Source organism: Pteronotus mesoamericanus, unplaced genomic scaffold (genome assembly GCF_021234165.1).
Source record: "Pteronotus mesoamericanus isolate MK-2021 breed Mesoamerican mustached bat unplaced genomic scaffold, CSHL_Meso_final scaffold_582, whole genome shotgun sequence".
NCBI classification, from domain to species: domain Eukaryota; kingdom Metazoa; phylum Chordata; class Mammalia; order Chiroptera; family Mormoopidae; genus Pteronotus; species Pteronotus mesoamericanus.
In genome coordinates, this window is record NW_026555323.1 from 4,911,050 (window position 1) to 4,929,023 (window position 17,974).

The 17,974-nt window shown below is 39.4% G+C and overlaps 1 protein-coding gene across 3 annotated transcripts in view; it reads right to left on the reverse strand.

Annotated features, from left to right (window-relative positions):
• The window catches only part of LRRC28 (leucine rich repeat containing 28), a 68,879-nt gene that overhangs the window by 22,179 nt on the left and 28,726 nt on the right, over positions 1-17,974 (reverse strand). For 2 of the 3 annotated variants that reach the window (XM_054561946.1, XM_054561945.1), the window contains one exon: positions 10,191-10,397. In XM_054561946.1, the coding sequence (XP_054417921.1) occupies positions 10,191-10,397 (207 nt within the window). The remainder of the gene's footprint in view (positions 1-10,190; positions 10,398-17,974) is intronic. The other variant, XM_054561947.1, reaches the window with a different exon arrangement.

Consider the following 17,974-nt stretch of genomic DNA (forward strand, 5'->3'; position numbering starts at 1 on the left):
GGCCAACACGGGCGCTGAGATCCAGGGGTCAAGGTCGTCCCTTCCTGTCTACTCTGGGCCCAGAATGTTTACCCAGCCTCTCTTTCCACTCCTGGCATTCGCTGGGCGGGGCTGCTTGTCTTCATTGTCATAGCTCAGAGTCCCCAGCAGCCTTGCAAACAACCCTCTGCTCCCTGAAGAATGCAATCTGTGAAAAGTTCCCTAGAGTTCTGCCTGTGAGAATAGGAAGTAGGCAGTAGGCTGAAGGAGACCTCTCCCCACTGTCCTTCAGTTTAGGAAAGACAAAGCCACAGATGGCTAAATTAGGAGGTCCTTAAGTGTATTTACATTTCAAAAGAAAAGCCATTTACCCATTAAGGACCTTTTAGGCACCATGATAGACCTTGGGGATATAGATATGAGTGCGATATAAGACAGACGTGGAAAGTGATAACTGTAATACAATATGACCGTTGCTATTAGAGACGCTTTATAAAGTCTGATGGGTTCCCAGATGGGTTCCGAACAATTTGTTACAGAAAGTGGGGGCGGGGGGGTTCATATCTGATTGAGGGTAGCAAGGGTTCCTCATGGGAGAGGCTAGGGAAGGGTTAACATTAGTCCTGTCACAATAACCCTGCCCAGGACCAGCCCTGGAGCAAGTCACAGAGGGAGAAACCAAAACTGGGAGCGGGGCAGTCAATGAAAGGGGCAGGGGTGACTCATAGGGAGGAAAAAGTCCTGGGCTACTGGCTAGAGGGGCTCTTTCTAGTGTGTGGTTTTAAAATATCTAAAAATACAGAACAGGCAGAAATGGGATGGGATTTCAGGGAGTAAGTCATAGAAGGCTCTCTCCCGGGGATCACCCAGCCCCGAGGGAGACACCTTCTGCGTCCTGCGGGCCTTCCAGCGGCCAAGCCAGTGAGCCATCCTGGAAGCAGCTCCTCCAAGCTGCTCCGTCAAGCTCCTGGGTCAAGCCTAAGGGTTACTACAGCCCCCAAAATATCTTTTCTTCTTCCAAATTTTGCTGATTAATTTTAGCACCCGTCAATGGATCTCATTTGCAAAAATTATTGCATGGTGTATATCTAATGGTGGTTTTTTCCTGCTCTAGCCCTGAAATCAACTACTTCTTCAAGGAGCCTTAAATCCTTGTATTGGAGTATGGTGGTTAGAAACCAAGATCTGAGGGCTAAGTGTGCTCATTACTTTGGAGGTGCCACTGCTTCTACGATATGTTAGTGCATAGGCCTACAAAACATATGCATGTATGCTAACCCATGTATACATACCCACTTATATTATTGGAATTGTACCTTCAGCATAGATTCCTAGAGGTGGACTTGCTGGGTAAAAAGTAAATACATGTGTAGATTCTTTTGTACGTCTCTCCAGAAGGGTCATATCAATTTGTATTCCTTCCAGGAACATATGAAAGTATTAGCTTTCCCAAAGTCTCCCTCACTTTTAAAACATGTTGTTCTATTTAAAAATTATTGTTATTCTGATAGCTGAGAAATATGCCAGCATTGTTTTAATTTGCATTTCTCTAATTATGACTGTGAACATTTAAGAATATGTGTAAGGACCCTGGCTGGTGTGGCTCAGTGGATTGAGCACTGTCCTGTGAACTGAAAGGTTGCTGGTTTGAGTCCCAGTCAGGGCACATGGCTGGGTCCACAGTAGGTGGCACACGAGACGCAACCACACATTGATGTTCTCTCCCTTTCTTTCTCTCTAAAAGTAAATAAATAAAACCTTTAAAAATTGTAAAAATAAAAATATGTCTAAGGGCCATTTTTATCTTTTTCTGGTGAATTGGGCTATTCATATATTATGCCTGTCCTTTCACTTATCAGCCACCTGGCACAGACTCTGTTTGCACATGTGTTCAATAGCATCATAGTACCCAGGCCCTCAGCCTTCCCAGGTTAAGATGATTGAATGTGGAGGCAACATGTAAAGTTTAACTCATTGTACAATGTTTTTAAACATAAGAATAGATAATCACCGAAATAGCATACACCGCTACACTAGTAAACATGTATAAACACATTTCCTGCTATAAAAGGCTATAAATTTACAAAACACAGATGAAAAAAATATAGGTAGAAATACTAGAATCCATTTGCAATGAAAAAGGCCTCAAAATTACACTAAGAATTCCTACTCTAGATTTCTTCACTGCGTCTCTGATTGAAACACAAATCCTTTCATCACAAATAGAAATCTTCAGACTTTACAAGCATATAGAAAACTGGGATTTTTTTTTTTTTTTTTTTTTTTTTAATGAAACTACACTGATAAAATACAAATAGGCTCTCAGCTCAGATTTGCCTTTTAGTACCCCTAGGGGGCTCAGGGGAAGAGTCTTCACGTGAATTTATGCAGTGGTAAGGAGTATAGGATGTTCACTCAGGGAGCAAGAACACAGTAAATAGAAGAAGGGCTTGAATCCTTCTTCTTCTATTTACGAAACATGTGTCCTCAGTTTCCCCAGCTGTATAAAGGGGGAAATCATGCTGTCTCTTAAATTTAGGGATTACTAGCCAAGTTTATAAATTAGCAAGCAGAATGCTTAGCGCTCTGCCTCCTCCAACATACAGCAGTTAGTATTTCTCATTATTATTAGTGAGTGACATATTTAGAAGTGTGCCATTCAGGAGGGCAGATAAGGGAGAACTCTCCTTGGCCTGCGGCAAAAGGTACTAACACTCTCCTGAACTTCAACTGCGCAGAAGAGTGTTGGAGGAAACAGTCTCCAGAGACCGTGACTCATCCACTTGAGCCAAGGACACAAAGTGGGACATGGGAGAGGAAGCGCCTCTCTCTTTCCGCTCGTGCAAATTAAATGAGGCGACCTGCAAAGATTGTAACCCAAAGGTAAATAACAGATGACGCTTGCTACTTCTTATAGAGTTCGTCTTCTTTCCTATCATGGTTTTTATAAGAAAGAATGAAGAGTCAATGATTTAAAATGTGATTTGGTTTAGGTCTTATCTTAGGGTTTCGCTATTCCAGAGAATCCTTTTTGCACCTCTTTGTCTGGGGAATGTCATTTTGATGCAGTTCACCATGATGGGATGAAGGATTTTCTATTGGAGCTGAAAGAAAACACGCATCGGCTGTGTTCAGATCTATTACGCATCAGCCAGTATACCACATGGACACGGGAATTTAATATAGACACTGAAACTTCCCAAGCAACACAATCTCACACAGGGTAAGTAAAAGCAGCACTGCGACAGCATGATACAGTGAGCTTTGAAGTCAGAACCGGGTCTGAATCCCTGCTTCCCGCTTTGTAACTGCTTCATGATGCTGGGGGAAATCCAGGGCTCCACGCCTGTCACCTCCTCTCTGAAATGGAGATGACAATACCCAGGTCCCAGGCTTGTTAGGAAGATTCAGCAATGGACATGATGCCAGCTTGATCCCTCGCATGCTGACTGGTGCTCAGTACACCTTAGTTTTTCCCCTCTCCCTTTGGAATGTAAAGAGAAGATCAGAAAAGAGTGTGGAATTATAAAGGGAGCCAGGCGACTCTTGCTTTCGCTGACACAGCAAAGCCTGCTGGCGAGGCTGAGACACCTAACACCCAGCAAGGTCACAGGCTGGACGAGCAAGGCTGTGACAACCTGAGAGTGTGCTCTCGGCCAGAAAGCCGTCCGCTGGCAAGACCTCAAGCGCACTGGGAGGGCATTTTTAATCATATTGAGGCTGAAATGTAAGTATTTTCTGCATGGAAAATGCTCTGAGATATTTTTTCTCTTCTTAAAATAGAAAAATCTTCATTCAATAATTAACTCTGGAAGATACCATTGATCTACTGGCTGATGAGCTGGTTTGTTTTCTTCCTTCTATTCATTTTAAAGTACCAATATCTCCCAATAAACATATCACGCACTAATACTTTTTCAAATTCCTGTGTAAAAATGCTCAGTATGTGAACTTTATAAAGCAAGGAAGTGGACATCTGCATAAATGCTAAAGCAACAAAGAACTTTTTCATGTGGCTTTTTAAAGTGCTGTACTATGTCTAAAACGGTTTCCTTCTTCTTTTTTTTTTTTTTTCCAGACTCACAGATCAAAGTATTGTTACTTACAAATTAGCAAAAGCTAGCAGCCTTGCACAAACTCCAGTTCTTTTTTTATTTAACTTCAAGGCTCTGGCATATGTGGTCCACATGGCTGAGGACGGAACAAAAAGGTCCTGTGTGTCTAGGCGCTTGCTTTTTAACTATGCTATAAAAGCAAGCGTGGAATGATAGCGTGAGCCAACGCCGAACGGGACCTGTTTACCACAACGGGACCATTAGAAACTCGTTTCTTCTACCGAAAAATTAATGCCGTATTCTCTTCAATGAAATGATGGGGCAAGAGAAATCACAACGTCAAAGCCATAGACCAAAAGAGGTTGTTTAGAATGTTCTATCAATATTAAACCAGTTATCGTAGTTTGAGAATTTGGATCTAGTTTTAGTCATGATTAGATTTTTTAATTCCTATAAAATGTGGGTATCTTCAGGGCAAATTCAGAGTAATTTAAGGTGTATTAAAAATACTTTAAAACTAATTTAAATTGCCTACACGAGGTCTTTTGCAAAGAGAACTTTTCGATCACTTTTTCTGAATAATGAATTTTTAAGTGCTGGCCTCTTCAAATACATTTTCACACACTCCATTAACTCCTGTACATAATCGTGTTCTTTCTGATCTATCCAACAGTTACAAAATAAGATTTCACAGTGCATTATAATTTAATAAGATGCTTTATACACAGTAAATCAACAACTGTTCAATTAAAATAAATTGACTTTAATGAATTTGAAGAACCGAAGTGTCCCTTGGCTGCTGGCTTAAGTATGCAGGCGCCTGCGTCTCTCACTGTTGTCCCACAGTTCAGATAACAAAGAATGACAAGCGATGGACTAGCCACTGTCCTAGGTGCTTGGGGCACAAACCGGAAGACGCACCCAATTCCAGCCCTTCCTTACAGTCTAGGGAGGCAGCCCAAACAGTTCATATTGATTGCATGCTTCTGTAGTATTTATGAGTGATACAAGTGTTTCAAATGGATCTTGTTTAATTTTGACAAGAGTGCTATGAAGTACGTATTCGTATTACCCTGTTGCTGCAAGTTATACAAACGAAATAGCTTTTCTAAGCCCAAATTCGCACAGCTGCTAAATGGCAGAGCTGGAATTCAAATGCAGGGCTGCCTACTTCAGTGTGATGCTAGTTAGACAACCTGCCTCAAGAGATCATCTCCACGGAAGCAGGGCATCCCCACACAACTAGGAAACGGTACCACCCGCAGGCCGCGTGGGTGCTGGGGGTGCCCAGGGGCCTGGCACTGTGCCCACGCGCCCAGGCACTGCCGAAGACACAAGTGATGAACAAAAGAGCGCTCAGTTTCCTATAATAAACGAGATGATTGGTGAGATAGCTGTGCCTTACAGATTTAGGGCAGCAATTTCAGTGAACACCAAGAGTTGCTTCAGAGGACTTCCCAGAGAAGGGGACTCCGCACTGACTGTCCAGAACGGACTCGAGGATTCGGGGGTGACAACAATCTCCCAGTGCCACGACAGCCGGCGTCGGGAGGGAAGTGCCTTCATTCTGCACCTCTCCTTGAGCTGTTGTTGCTCAACTGCACTTGCTGTACCCGTCTTTCCCTCAGCAAAACCTGCAGAACCTTGCTGAACAGTATGACTGAAAGAAACTCCAGATTCTTGCTTTCCGGGCCGCAGGCAGTATCTGCCAGCCTTCACGAGCACTGCGCATTCTTGTCACTACTGAAAAACTCCAAGTTCCAGAACCCAACCAACAAAAACTGTGCTGGCAAAGATGCTGCTCATGGCTCTACCCCTCCTGCTGCTTACCTTTCTACGTTTCACGTCTGTACCTGTTAGAGAATGAGCCACAGTTCTCTCTTCTTGTTTTGAATTGGTATTTCAGAAAACAGGGTTCACGTTTTCTTATTAATCATTCCCTACTCCCAAATCTTACTCCGAAACTTAGAGAAACACACATTTGTCCATGTAAGGCTCACCTCCTCTTGGTAAACTTCTCTCCTCACACAGGACCATAGATAACACAATATGATAATATACTGTTAAAGTCTGTATTATTTATTATTTAAAGTCGACGTCTGGCCCATGCAGAAGCCATAGTAAATAATCCTACTAGCTCCCTGAGAAAACCTTAGGGCAAAACGCAAAGGCCTGATGTGATGAAAGAAAACTAAAGCAAAGGTTTTCATCAAGACAGTGGGAAAGGGTCAGGCGAGGAAGCAGCACCAGGCTGAAGAAAGGGATTTTTGTTATGAATACTTGCAAAAAAGAGTTCAAAAAGTAGCCCTGCACATCCATTTTCTTAAAGAAATAAACATTCCAGAGTTATAGCCTTACTCCTGAAACAAGGTCTGTATGAACTGTAATTGATAGCATAACTCTCTCCCATTCCCCCCGTGTTCAGTAGTTTTTGAGCCTTGTTTTCAGGCTCTTCTGTACACTTTCTTTGTTACGCTTTGAAGCGAGCCTGCCCAACAGCCCCTGCAGACCATGATTTCAGTGGTCTCTTTGGGCCTCTCCCCGGAGAGCAGTCCTCGTATCTTCTGCTCACACACAGGGGTAACCCCAAACTCTGGGGCCTCTGGTCTGTACTTTTCAGCACTGAAACTTATTTAAACTACACATTTTGCAGATTATTCCCATTAAACAATGAGCTCGGGCCAGGAGTTCTTCCAGCTGCAGGCCGGGTACAATTCAGGGTTCGGTAAATTACAATTTGCATCTATCTCTGAGTCTGAGATTACAAAATTATTAACGCGTTTCCATACTGGTTTGAAATTCAAGTAGATCCACTGTGTGGATTTAAATACTTTCTTTTAAAAGTAGGCAACAGCAATCTTTTCCCCAACTTTCTAAGAAAATAGAGAAAATAGGGATAAGAAGCAATATAAAAAAGATAGAGCTAACAGATTTGTGGCGTATATGCCTCTGCAATAAGAGAAGGGACTTTAGCGTGGACTCTAAAGATGCCTACATGCTAGTTTCTAAAACTGTACTGCGACTTGGCATAAACTACACGTTTTCCTACATAAGGTATCCAGTTCCTGCAAAGACTACGACCACTCCCCGAACTGGAGTGATCTCCTGTTATGTGGTAACAGGGCCCGTTTTACGTCCTTACCCAGGTCGCAGTGGGTAACCTGGTAAGTCAAGGAGCCACTGTGTTGTTCACCGCACAAGTCTTTGGCACAGAGAGGAACTAGCTCTTCCTGAGGAAATAAGCACATCGCTACTAGAACGTCCGAGGAACAACTCTGGGACTGGTTTAGAAATGCAAATAATGTTCCGCTAGTAGGAAGCTCTTCTCTGCTAACTTTGCGGTTTACTACATGGTAGTGTATTCAGCAGGGAATTCTATATATTTCAGTGTGGCTTGCGCAATGTTCTTGTTAAGAAATTATTCAGTTTTCTAACGTAATGCTCAAAACTTCCAGCTGCTAAAATGGGTGCAACTTTTGTTTTCTTGTTTCCTTGAGCTACAGAATTCGTTGCTGACATTGAATTTAGCTGACATAGCACTGTCTGGGGACTAACCATAGCCAATGTGTGCATGGGAGACCTCATGGTACTATCTCTATTATTTAACATTAAGTGAGTTGTAAACATGGAAGAGAGACCAGGAACACTTGGTAAAAAGGCCTTTGAGGAAAAAAAAAAACCCTTCTCTTTGTATTGTCTTACATGCTTAGAGGCTGAGAGGTGAGTCACAGCTCCGTGAGCTATTTAGTGTAAAGAGCTATGTTGACTCAACAACAAATAGTCACATTTCGAGGCCTCTGGTAAGTCTCGTAGCTCTAGATTCAAGTGGATAATTTCCCTTCTTCTCAGTGATAGTTGCCCCAGTGAATAAAACTGGCTTGTAGAGTCACTCAGTTGTCCTGGTATAGTTACAATAGGGGCAGCTTTGTTTCTCAGAGATGCATCTTTTAAGATGAAAAGAAAGATGAAAAGAGGGTTAGTGATTTAGATGGTATTACAAGTGATTTACGCCATCCTTACAGATAGCTTCTATAGTGGCTTTTTGAAGAGGCCACAGTCTGCCATTCCTTAAAGAAGCCCCAGAAAGCATGCTTTTCTCCTAAGTCAGACTTCTTTGGCAAGAAATGAAATTCAGTATGTAGCCCCCCCCCCCAAATAAAATTCCTCCAATCACAGGCAGAGATATCATAGCACCCATTTTATAAGCTTCTGAGTTCCTATATTATGCTTGTAGAATCATGGTTAAACAAGGGGACCTTCTATTTGAAGACCTGAGTTGTGAATGGGTATACGCACACGGTGTCTCCAGCTATTGTAAACAGGCACCCCTACTTGCTAAGTTTCCAAGAACAGGTCAGTTCTCTGAGGAGAGGCAGTGAATGAGTCTGTACTGTAGTGGACGAGGCAACGAGAGAACGGCCATGCCAGGTGGCCCAAAGAAGGCTTCAAGAGACAAGAGACAGGCTCATCGGGGACGATGATGAAGTTAAAGTTGACCAGAAGCATTAACAGTTTTCTCAGTCTTGTTGTGTTGTTGTTGGGTTGCTTTTTTTTTTTTTTTTTTTTTAAAACATCATGAAGGTGGATTTGGAAAGGGAATTTAATTCAATGTTTAGGGAGAAAATAATGAAGTCCATTGCTGTCCCTCCATTACGTGTGTGCACTTGCAACCATTCCCTGCACTCCTTTCTGATCAACCAAAGCCGGCTGCTGCCAAGAACTACCTGGAACGGAGTCAAATGGAGCGTGCGCTGTGAGATGGTAGAACCGGACGCAGACCGGGATCTCTGGATTTGTACCTTGGTGCTCGTCCTGTGTAATTGCTCTATAACCTGTGGTTTATGAGGCAGGTACATTTATTTTTGAAAACCTTCCTTTTTATGAAATTCTTCTCACTTGAAAGGAAGCTCTGTTTTATTTGAAATGGAGCGTCCTTCTGAAATGGTTTATTTTGTTAATTTCATAAGTACAGAATTTAATTGTATTTCTAGAAAAGTAATCTTAAATTAGATAATTACTTGTTTTTACTTAAATTGATTTTCATGTCTCCAACTTATTTTTAATTGAAAATAATACTGTGCTGTATTATGGTGAAAATATTTCCTTTCAGGGGCTAGTAAATTATTTACTCCACTGTCCTCAGAGATAAATTATTCATTATAAAAATGCATTTATGACTAAAATCATATGATGCTCATTGTGGCAGTTTAGAGTTCTGTGGGGCTTCATGTTTTAATTTTTTAAGTGGTACTCTTGTTTCTTGCAAGTTAACAAAATAATTCAATTCTCAGTGAAAAGAAACGTATTTTTTTATTGAAGAGTTATACTCTTTAACATATATTATTATGTCAGAATGGGCCAGCTTCAGAAATCCACAGTGGATAATGTTACTTATTAGATATTCTAATAAGAATATTAGAATGATATTCTAATTAGAATATTCTAATATCACTCTAATATTCTAACATTAGAGTGATATTTCTAGCACAGTAGACAGTTCAGCCAATTTTAAAATCTTTAAATTTTTGTAATCTGACTATCCGGCAGTGGTCATCATTAGAGTACCTGATACAAATGTTTCTGCATAGGTGTCAACGTCTACGTGGATATATTTGTCCCAGAAACTATCCTTTCATATTGCTCTATAACTCCTGTCAATTCTATATCTATACCTACCTATATCTATATCTATCTATAGGGGTTATATATAGATATATAGAGAGGATATATATATATATATATATATATATATATATATATATATAAATAAAACCCCTGTCAATTCTATATCTTTATCTCTATATCTACATATATCTGTATATAGATATATATACACATATACATATATAAAAGACATTTGTGTGTGTGTATATATTTTTAAAAATTCCTTTTTCAGAGTAAAACATCTTCTCTCTCTCATGTTTTGTCCCTAATCAATTTTTAGCATGAACTTCTTTTTTATCAATACGAAATCCCGAGATGAACTAAACTTTGTTACCTGGGTATGACGCCTTGTTCATTGCAAAGATGGCTCTAGAGAGGCAAACTTTAAGACAAACAGCATGAAGAAAACTAACTGATCCTAGCCAAGGAACTGAAGGCTTCCCATCTCCTTCTCTGGCCTCTTTGCTTTCCCACATACACATGATCACTTACCAAGTGGCAGAAATGCAAGACGGTTTCCAGCCATGGAGAGCTCGTTGAGGCTGGGCAGCTGGCAGAGGTGGCGCGGCACGCACCACAGACGGTTTCGGTCCACGGTGAGGTACTGCAGAGAAAGGCACAGGTGAAGCCTCTCGGGTAAAGTTAGCAAACGATTGGTAGAAATGTCTAGTGTCTGCAGCTCCTTCAAATCGCCAACCTCTACAACCAAAATCAAAATTAAGATAAATCGCATCCTGATTACACTCATTAGTTAAATAAAATGAATCAATACGGTAACAGTTCAACCAAATAAAACCAGTAGCTGCAGCTATTTCATTAGATATGGATGCTGGGGTACAGGGTGTAGGTCTAGTATGCAAATAATCCAACCTGGATAGGTGTCTTTCAATGAGCCTGCAAGATTTTTTTTTTTTTTTAATGGAGAAAGTGTTGGCATAGAGAAAGGAGAGACACAAAGAGGTGATTATGACCCAGAAGTTCGTTACTATGGCTTCTGCTTCTTGATGAGTTGAAAGTGGTTGCTAGGGTAAGAAAAACACAGTCACTCCAAGGTACCGGACTTTGCTACTTTTGTGATTTTTACCTAAGTAGACAGCAGGATACTTAAACCTAAGTTATAGTATCCCAGTGAGTACCCCTCATCCATATGAACTAAACAGAAACCTCCCAGACTAACAATTAGGATGTCTTCGGAAATTTTTACCATGGTAAATATTATAATTATAAAGTGAAATTATTGGTAGGTCACATTTTTCGGTATTGTCCAGCCATGTGAATCCTTTTTATAAACCCATTCGAGGAGTACATATCCTACGAAGATGGCTTTAATTCCACCCAAATGAAATCCTTCTGTTTACTCGAATATCCCTCATTGTTGATGCCCATATTTGTAATCTGTCCATGGTGAGTACAATCATGTCCTTGTCACCCATTAAATCACCATGTCTGAAGGTCAGGAAGCTCTTTACAAGGTGCTCTGTCCTTCTCAGGGAAAATGCCCACGAAGCATCTCTGGACAGAGGGAGAGATCTCGAGGGGAAGGACACGCATCCTGTCCAGGGACTTCAGGCTCCCTAGGAAGCGCTGGGCAGGGCACGTCTCCTTCTTCGGTGCCAAGGAACATCCAAGCTGGAGGCCGCTGCGATGCCATCTCGTCACCTTCCCTAACCCTGACCCTGTCCGACCCTGTCCCAGGGGCCATCCCTCTCATGTTAGGGTTTCCCACGCTCTTGTCGCTTGACGGCGCCCCTCTGGGCACAGCCCAGTTTGTTCAGGGCTTAGGTTCACAGTAGCAATGCCTTCTCTGCTGGATGGAGAATCTTCTGCCTTCTTGATGTCCAATTCCACAGATCGGCTTTTTTTCTTGCCACAGGCCAGGGGTTGGCAAGCTACACCGCACAGGCAAACTCTGGCCCACGGCCCGCTTCTGCACTGTTTGCAAGCTACGCTGGGGTTTTTACATTTTGAAGGATGTTCAAAAACAACACTAACAAAAACAAAAAAGAATATGTGGCAGAGACCCTATGTGGCCTGCAAAGCCTGAAAATATTTACTATCTCGCCATTTACAGAAAAAGTTTCCCAGTTTTTGTTAGAAACCTATTGTTGACAGGAGCATTTTTAATAGCTATCTTTGAATAAAGTCACACGAATGCAAGATACATTAATTTCTAGTTATGTTAAAATGAAAAATTTAAAAAGTAACACAAGAATTATTTTTTAAAAATTCTTTATAAAATTAAAAAATAAAATGTCTATTAAAGCAAAATTTTAAAAATTGCATATACTGATTATCTGGATATTGGAAATGAGTAGAACAATTATCCTTGGTATAAATTCGTATCACTTAATCCGTTTCTTAGCTGTTTTTATTTCTCATAATGTGTTCCTCGCATTTTTTCTGGCGTCTTTTCAATGTGGTATTATTATGTTTCTTTTTAATGAAATTGTTTATAATTAATTTTACCCTTAATAAATTTAACATCATTACACCTTCAAAAATATTTATTGACGGGTCATCTTGAAACTCATGGGGCAATAGCGACACGGAGTCGCCACGCGCTCTGTTTGGAGTATCAGCAGGACCCTACCCTTTTCAGCGGGTCTCCCTGTTACCTCGCCACTCACTGCGCAAGGAGTAAACGTCCGTTTGCACACTTTTATTTCCTTAGTGGGCCTAGAATAACCCTCACTTCACGGCCGTTTGCTTTCATGCTAAATATACAATACCTTAAAAGTTTTCAGCTACTTCTAGAATATCCTGAAGATCATTCCATTATTGCTGCATAGCAATTACTTAACACAAAGCATTAGAAATAATATCGGAGTGCCATTTCAAGAGAGAAAACAGCAAATTCCCTCTAAGTGATCTTTCTCCACTGACGCACACTGACCTGCTCGAAAGTTTTAAATGGGGATGGGAAGGAAGCCACCCACTTCATGCCAAGCCAGCGACCACAGAGTCAATAACTAGGCTTGGTATTTGTCAAGCCCTGGCTTTTTCCGGTACCACTAAAAACAGCTCTCATTTGGGATCCGAAGTGCGCCGGCTTAGGGAGAGCACACAGAGAAATGACGGACAAGGTTTCAGGGCCGGGTTCCGCTCCACATACAGGGCGGCCCCCCCTTCAAACTCATCCTCTGTCTCGAGATTGGGCTGTGGAAGGTGCACACTCTGGTGTGCAGAGCTAGGTTCAAGCCATGACCCAGTTCTTTATCAGCTGTGCAACTCTGGGTTACTTACTCAAATATTTAGATCATTAGTTTGATATTTAAAAATGATTTCTTAAAAAAAGAGATAGAATAACATATCCCTGACGTGACTAAATGAAATATCCCATATAATTCAACAATCCATGGCAGAAAACAATATTTATTTTTAATTTTCAGCTCATTATACTATATAATATTCTAAATGTAAGTTCTAAATATAAATACCTTTTTAATTGATGCAGTTTTATCACTGAAACAATTATGAACACAGTAGGTACATGTTGGTTATGTCTAACAGAGAGAAAGGGGCTCATAGAAATAGATGCCTTTCAGGAAATGAGCAGGACTACCTTCCTTGTTCAAATAAAAAAATTAAAACCAATCATAAGGAGCTTGCTATCATTTCCTAACTTGGAATGTGTGCCAGGTTATGTTTAATAACAAATAATCACAAAGGAGAATAAAATTAACAATACCAGAAAGTTCATTGAAAGAATCTATTAACTATGTTTACATTTGTCTAACATAAGCAACATCAAACTAGCAATTAAGAAGTCCTTTTAATTATGAAAGAAAGTTAAATATTACTTGGGAGCTTTAAAATAAAACGCTCTAAAACATCTGGCATCTGAGAAAACACAATAGGCACTGATATGGTTTAAATATTTATGTCTGGGTGTCATGCTTACCAGTTAATTCCCAATAGAAATTTTAAAATGTTAAAGACACATTTCACAGAAGAAAAATCACATTATTCTGACATTTAACCTGGTCTTTGTGTATGATTAAGTTATGTGCTAAAGTCTCATTCAGTGTTGTTCTAAATAAGTTATTTACCAGGTCTTTATTGGTTATCTAAACAAATAGTCAATTTGATACTTGAGGCGCTTAGCAAAATGTCACTGAGAATATGGAGAAGATAAGAAAAATTCAATAATAAAAATAAAGAAAAGATAAGAAAAAGTATTTTGTAAGTATTCTTCCTGAGTGGCAATTATAATATACCAGTTAGACAGAAATGGCCTGTATCATATCTTTAGATACATTCTGTCTGAAATTGAAAAGCATTTATTCAAATACTTAGCATCTTTATTATTGCTTTGTGTCAATACGTGGATTGCTACTTAGAAAAATCCTTTATTGTCCTCTTTCTGTGAGATTCGTGGAGACCACACATGCAGGTTTTTCATTTTGTGATATATTTTGGTGATTGTCTATTTCCCAGATTTCTTCTAGGAAGGCCTTTTTTCCCCTCACTGAGGTAGCACAAAGGAGTTTTTGACCTGAATGAGATCAGCAGGTGTCCATTGTTGGCATAAAACTATTATAATCACCACCTCAAGAAATACCACAGCATTGTAGTCCAGAATAAAAATTTATTTTTTTTATTTCACTCCTTCGCAGAGAATAACTACAAGCAATCCACATTTCCCTATCTGAAAAAATATCACCGTAATGATTGCTTTCCTCTCACTTTCTAAACTCAAATTAATACAAGGAGAAATTTTAAAGAGAAAATTTTTAGTGGATATACATTTCAAATTGATCCATTCTAGTTTATTTCTTTGAAGTTCCCATCAGAAAAGTAGCAACCTTGAAAAATAGGAAGTGGTTGAAAAAAGAATGATCTCTACTGATAGAACACTGAGAAACATATCATGCTCAACATATGAAAAACAGGTTTAAGGCAAGCTCGCCATTAATTCAAAGAATTTCACATTAAATTCAAACTGTAACTCTGATTTCTAAATATTTACCCTCTATAAGAAATTCACATTATCACTATCGACATAAGATGTTTTACACCAGAGAAGTCTAAATTTGAACGTATTGGCGGCCAATCATAATACAAAAGCAACAAGACTCTAGATGCATTACCTGTTATTGTTTAGAGTTACGGAGGAAACCATCGGCAGAATGAAAACAAAAGGCACTCAATAGTGACTAATACTAAGGACAGGAATAAAATGGAAGCATGGAAAGATATTAACTTTTCATTTTTAAACTTCTCTATACTGTTTAAATATGTTTTTCATGCTCATGTATTGCTTTTATATTAATGCAAACTTAATCACACGATAATATGGTACTTCTTCACACACTTTGGGATTCCTTAGAATACCAGATGCAACAATTCTACAATGTGGATTCTAGATGTCCTGGCCTAGTCACTCAGTTGGTTAGAGTGTCATCCCAATATACCATGGTTGTGGGTTTGATCCCCTGTCAGATACTTCTCTGTCGCTGTCTCTCTCCCTTCCCTTCTCTCTCTGAAGTCAACAAATAAATAAATAATAAAATAAAATATAATTTGGATTGTAGATTAAAATTTGGATTTCCTAATGACATTTCAGTTCACTGAAATGCAGTGCAAGAGCGAACAAAAATTTAATAGATATGTCTATCGAGTGCTGCTCTGCAAATCTAGCTTGCTGAGGGTCTTGTAAGTTTTGTCATTATGAAATGAAAAAAAAAAATCAAAGTTTATATCATGTCTGTTAAATATAAGTATCACAGAAAACTTGTACGGTGCTTCTAAAAAGAACACATAAAGATGTATTTCTTCAGATTTCTATTTATTCCTCAGCTTTTGGAAAAATACTACAAAGTAGTGCCACTGTCTTGTTACGAGCAGGTCAATATACACCAGAACACAGATCTTTTACGGCGCTGTCGGTCTGCTGCTGGGCACCGCACTACCACAGCTTTCAAATATCCCTCAATAACAGGAAGTCACAGAGCGCTGGAACAAAGAGAACAATAAAAACTTGTAAGCCCATCAAGAATACTGATGGGTTCAATATGAACAGATGACTTCTGCCTGTGAGTGGTATTTCTTTCAGAAACAAGTCAGTTGTGCCTAAAGTTTCCAAGAATAACCACCTTTTTCTAATTAGTCTTTTGCCCTACTCATCTTATTATTGGAACTGGAAGAATAATAAAAAAAAAGAGAGAAAGAAAGAAAGAAATTATGTCGAAGCAACTGAAAAAGGGCATATTGAATTTTTACATTAATTTTAGCAAACACAAATGTTTGCAATAATAGTTGTGATGGGCTTTATGGGCCCACTCGCCTAGAGCAGCATTTGCTCCAACTACGTTCACAGGAGCACGAGCTTCGAGCAACATTCCTATGGTCAAATCAGCTCTGGAAAAGCAGTATGTGTACTATACTGCTTACTGTCACATACATTAGCATGTTGAAGAACAGTTATCCAGCTGGGAGACCTGTTCAGTTGTGATTCACCAGCAGTTCAGTTGGTACACTTTTTTGGCAGCATGCAGCGAAAGCTTGGAAAATGCTGAGACTCAACATGAAGGCATGTTTCCCCTATGTACTCCACTAGAAGGTTCTAACACTCTAAACGGTAGTACTAATCTGTTTTTCATATTTGTAGAGGTAAAGCAAAGGGAGTTATCTTCAACTCTCCTCAAAAGAATACAAAATGTGAAACTAATGTGATGTGACATTAATACTTGCCGGGGCCATTGTAACACTTGTGTACATATGACATTTGTGAGACCCTGATTATTATAACTTTAGACCGTCATGTTAAAAAACAACTTTCCTGAGGTCCAAGCATGTATCAGTCATGGGTTTCTTAACCCAATTCTGCAGATATTTTTATTTTATTCTTGCAGCCCTTCTGAAGAATGTTCAGAGAATTTTAAAATTAAATCTTACCTCAAATCTTTCTTTATAACTCTGTCCCATCACTCAGCTTTCTATTGCCTTCCTTCTAGAAAAACAGGCTTTCAGCCCCTAGGGCCTATGCTACCATTATAGTAGTAATAATTTAAAGGTTTCTTACAACACAGAACAAGCTAGATCCATAATCCCTTCACATCCTTCCACAGAGGTATAGCTTTCATTACTCCCGGACACAAGGCTTCTACCACAGAAAGTCTTCAGGAAAGAAGCCCCAGACAGAATATTAATAAATGAAACATGAAAGGGAAAAAAAGCCATCCTGGTTTGGAATGACTGAACAAAAATATGAGTACAACTATTATTCAAATAATTATTAATATTTCCTTTGTATTCCCTTTCATGAATAGAAAAAGACAGTATAGATGACATAAATTGTATTTTATGAGTGACCCAAAGTATGAGTGAAATGACTGTTACGCCACTTTAAATTTAGAAAAACTGTCAGCACAGTTACTACAAACTTTACAAAAGGCTTACCAGTTGAGTCAATTTGGCATTAGAACTTAATTATGCCTACATGGTGTTGAAACAGACAGAAAGGATGAGCTCATTTCATTAATGGCACACAAAAGTTGCTAATTTGATGTGTTATTAAATATTTTTACATGCAGTATTTTTTTTGTTGCAAATTCACACTCTAAAATAAAAGTTTTATGGGTGGGAAACAGGCTACTAGTCAGCAGAGTGCTTCTAATACCTCTCTTAATCATGACCGCTGTCCTAGCTGGTGCTTAACAAAACAGAGTCACGGAGCTTCAGCCGACTTCAAACCTTTGTACGTGGCCCCTCTTGTTACCCATAAAGTAGCAATAACCAATTTTTGCAAAGCTATGTAATAGCTGGAAAAAAATTCAAAAGAAAAAACACGATTGGGTCAAAGCACACGGACATATAACTGCACAGGAATCTATAATTACCTCAAAATTAAACGTTTCATAAACAAGCAAACGTAGGGACTGCCAAAGGCACTGCCTGCGTGGGATCCTGGAAGTGTGTTTCCTACCGTATAAATTTTAGGACAGTAATGTTTTTCCATGGGAAGTTCATTTTACACCTATAATTAGCCTGAAAGTTAATTAGGCTAGTGATTCAAACACGAAGAAACTCTTGGCATTGCTGATACAATTAATACAGGAAGAGTGGCACCTAAAACAATAGAAGGAATGAATTCACTTTTCTGTTGCCTAGATATTATTGTCTATTGATCTGCTCTTGTCCTTAATAATTCAATTAGGTTTCCTGTTTTAAATAAATAGTTAACAGTGAAATTATACTGGGCTCTTCTAAGAATTATTACATAAAAATGCAGGCTTGCTTGTTTAAATCCACCTTTTGATAAAAATCTTATATTT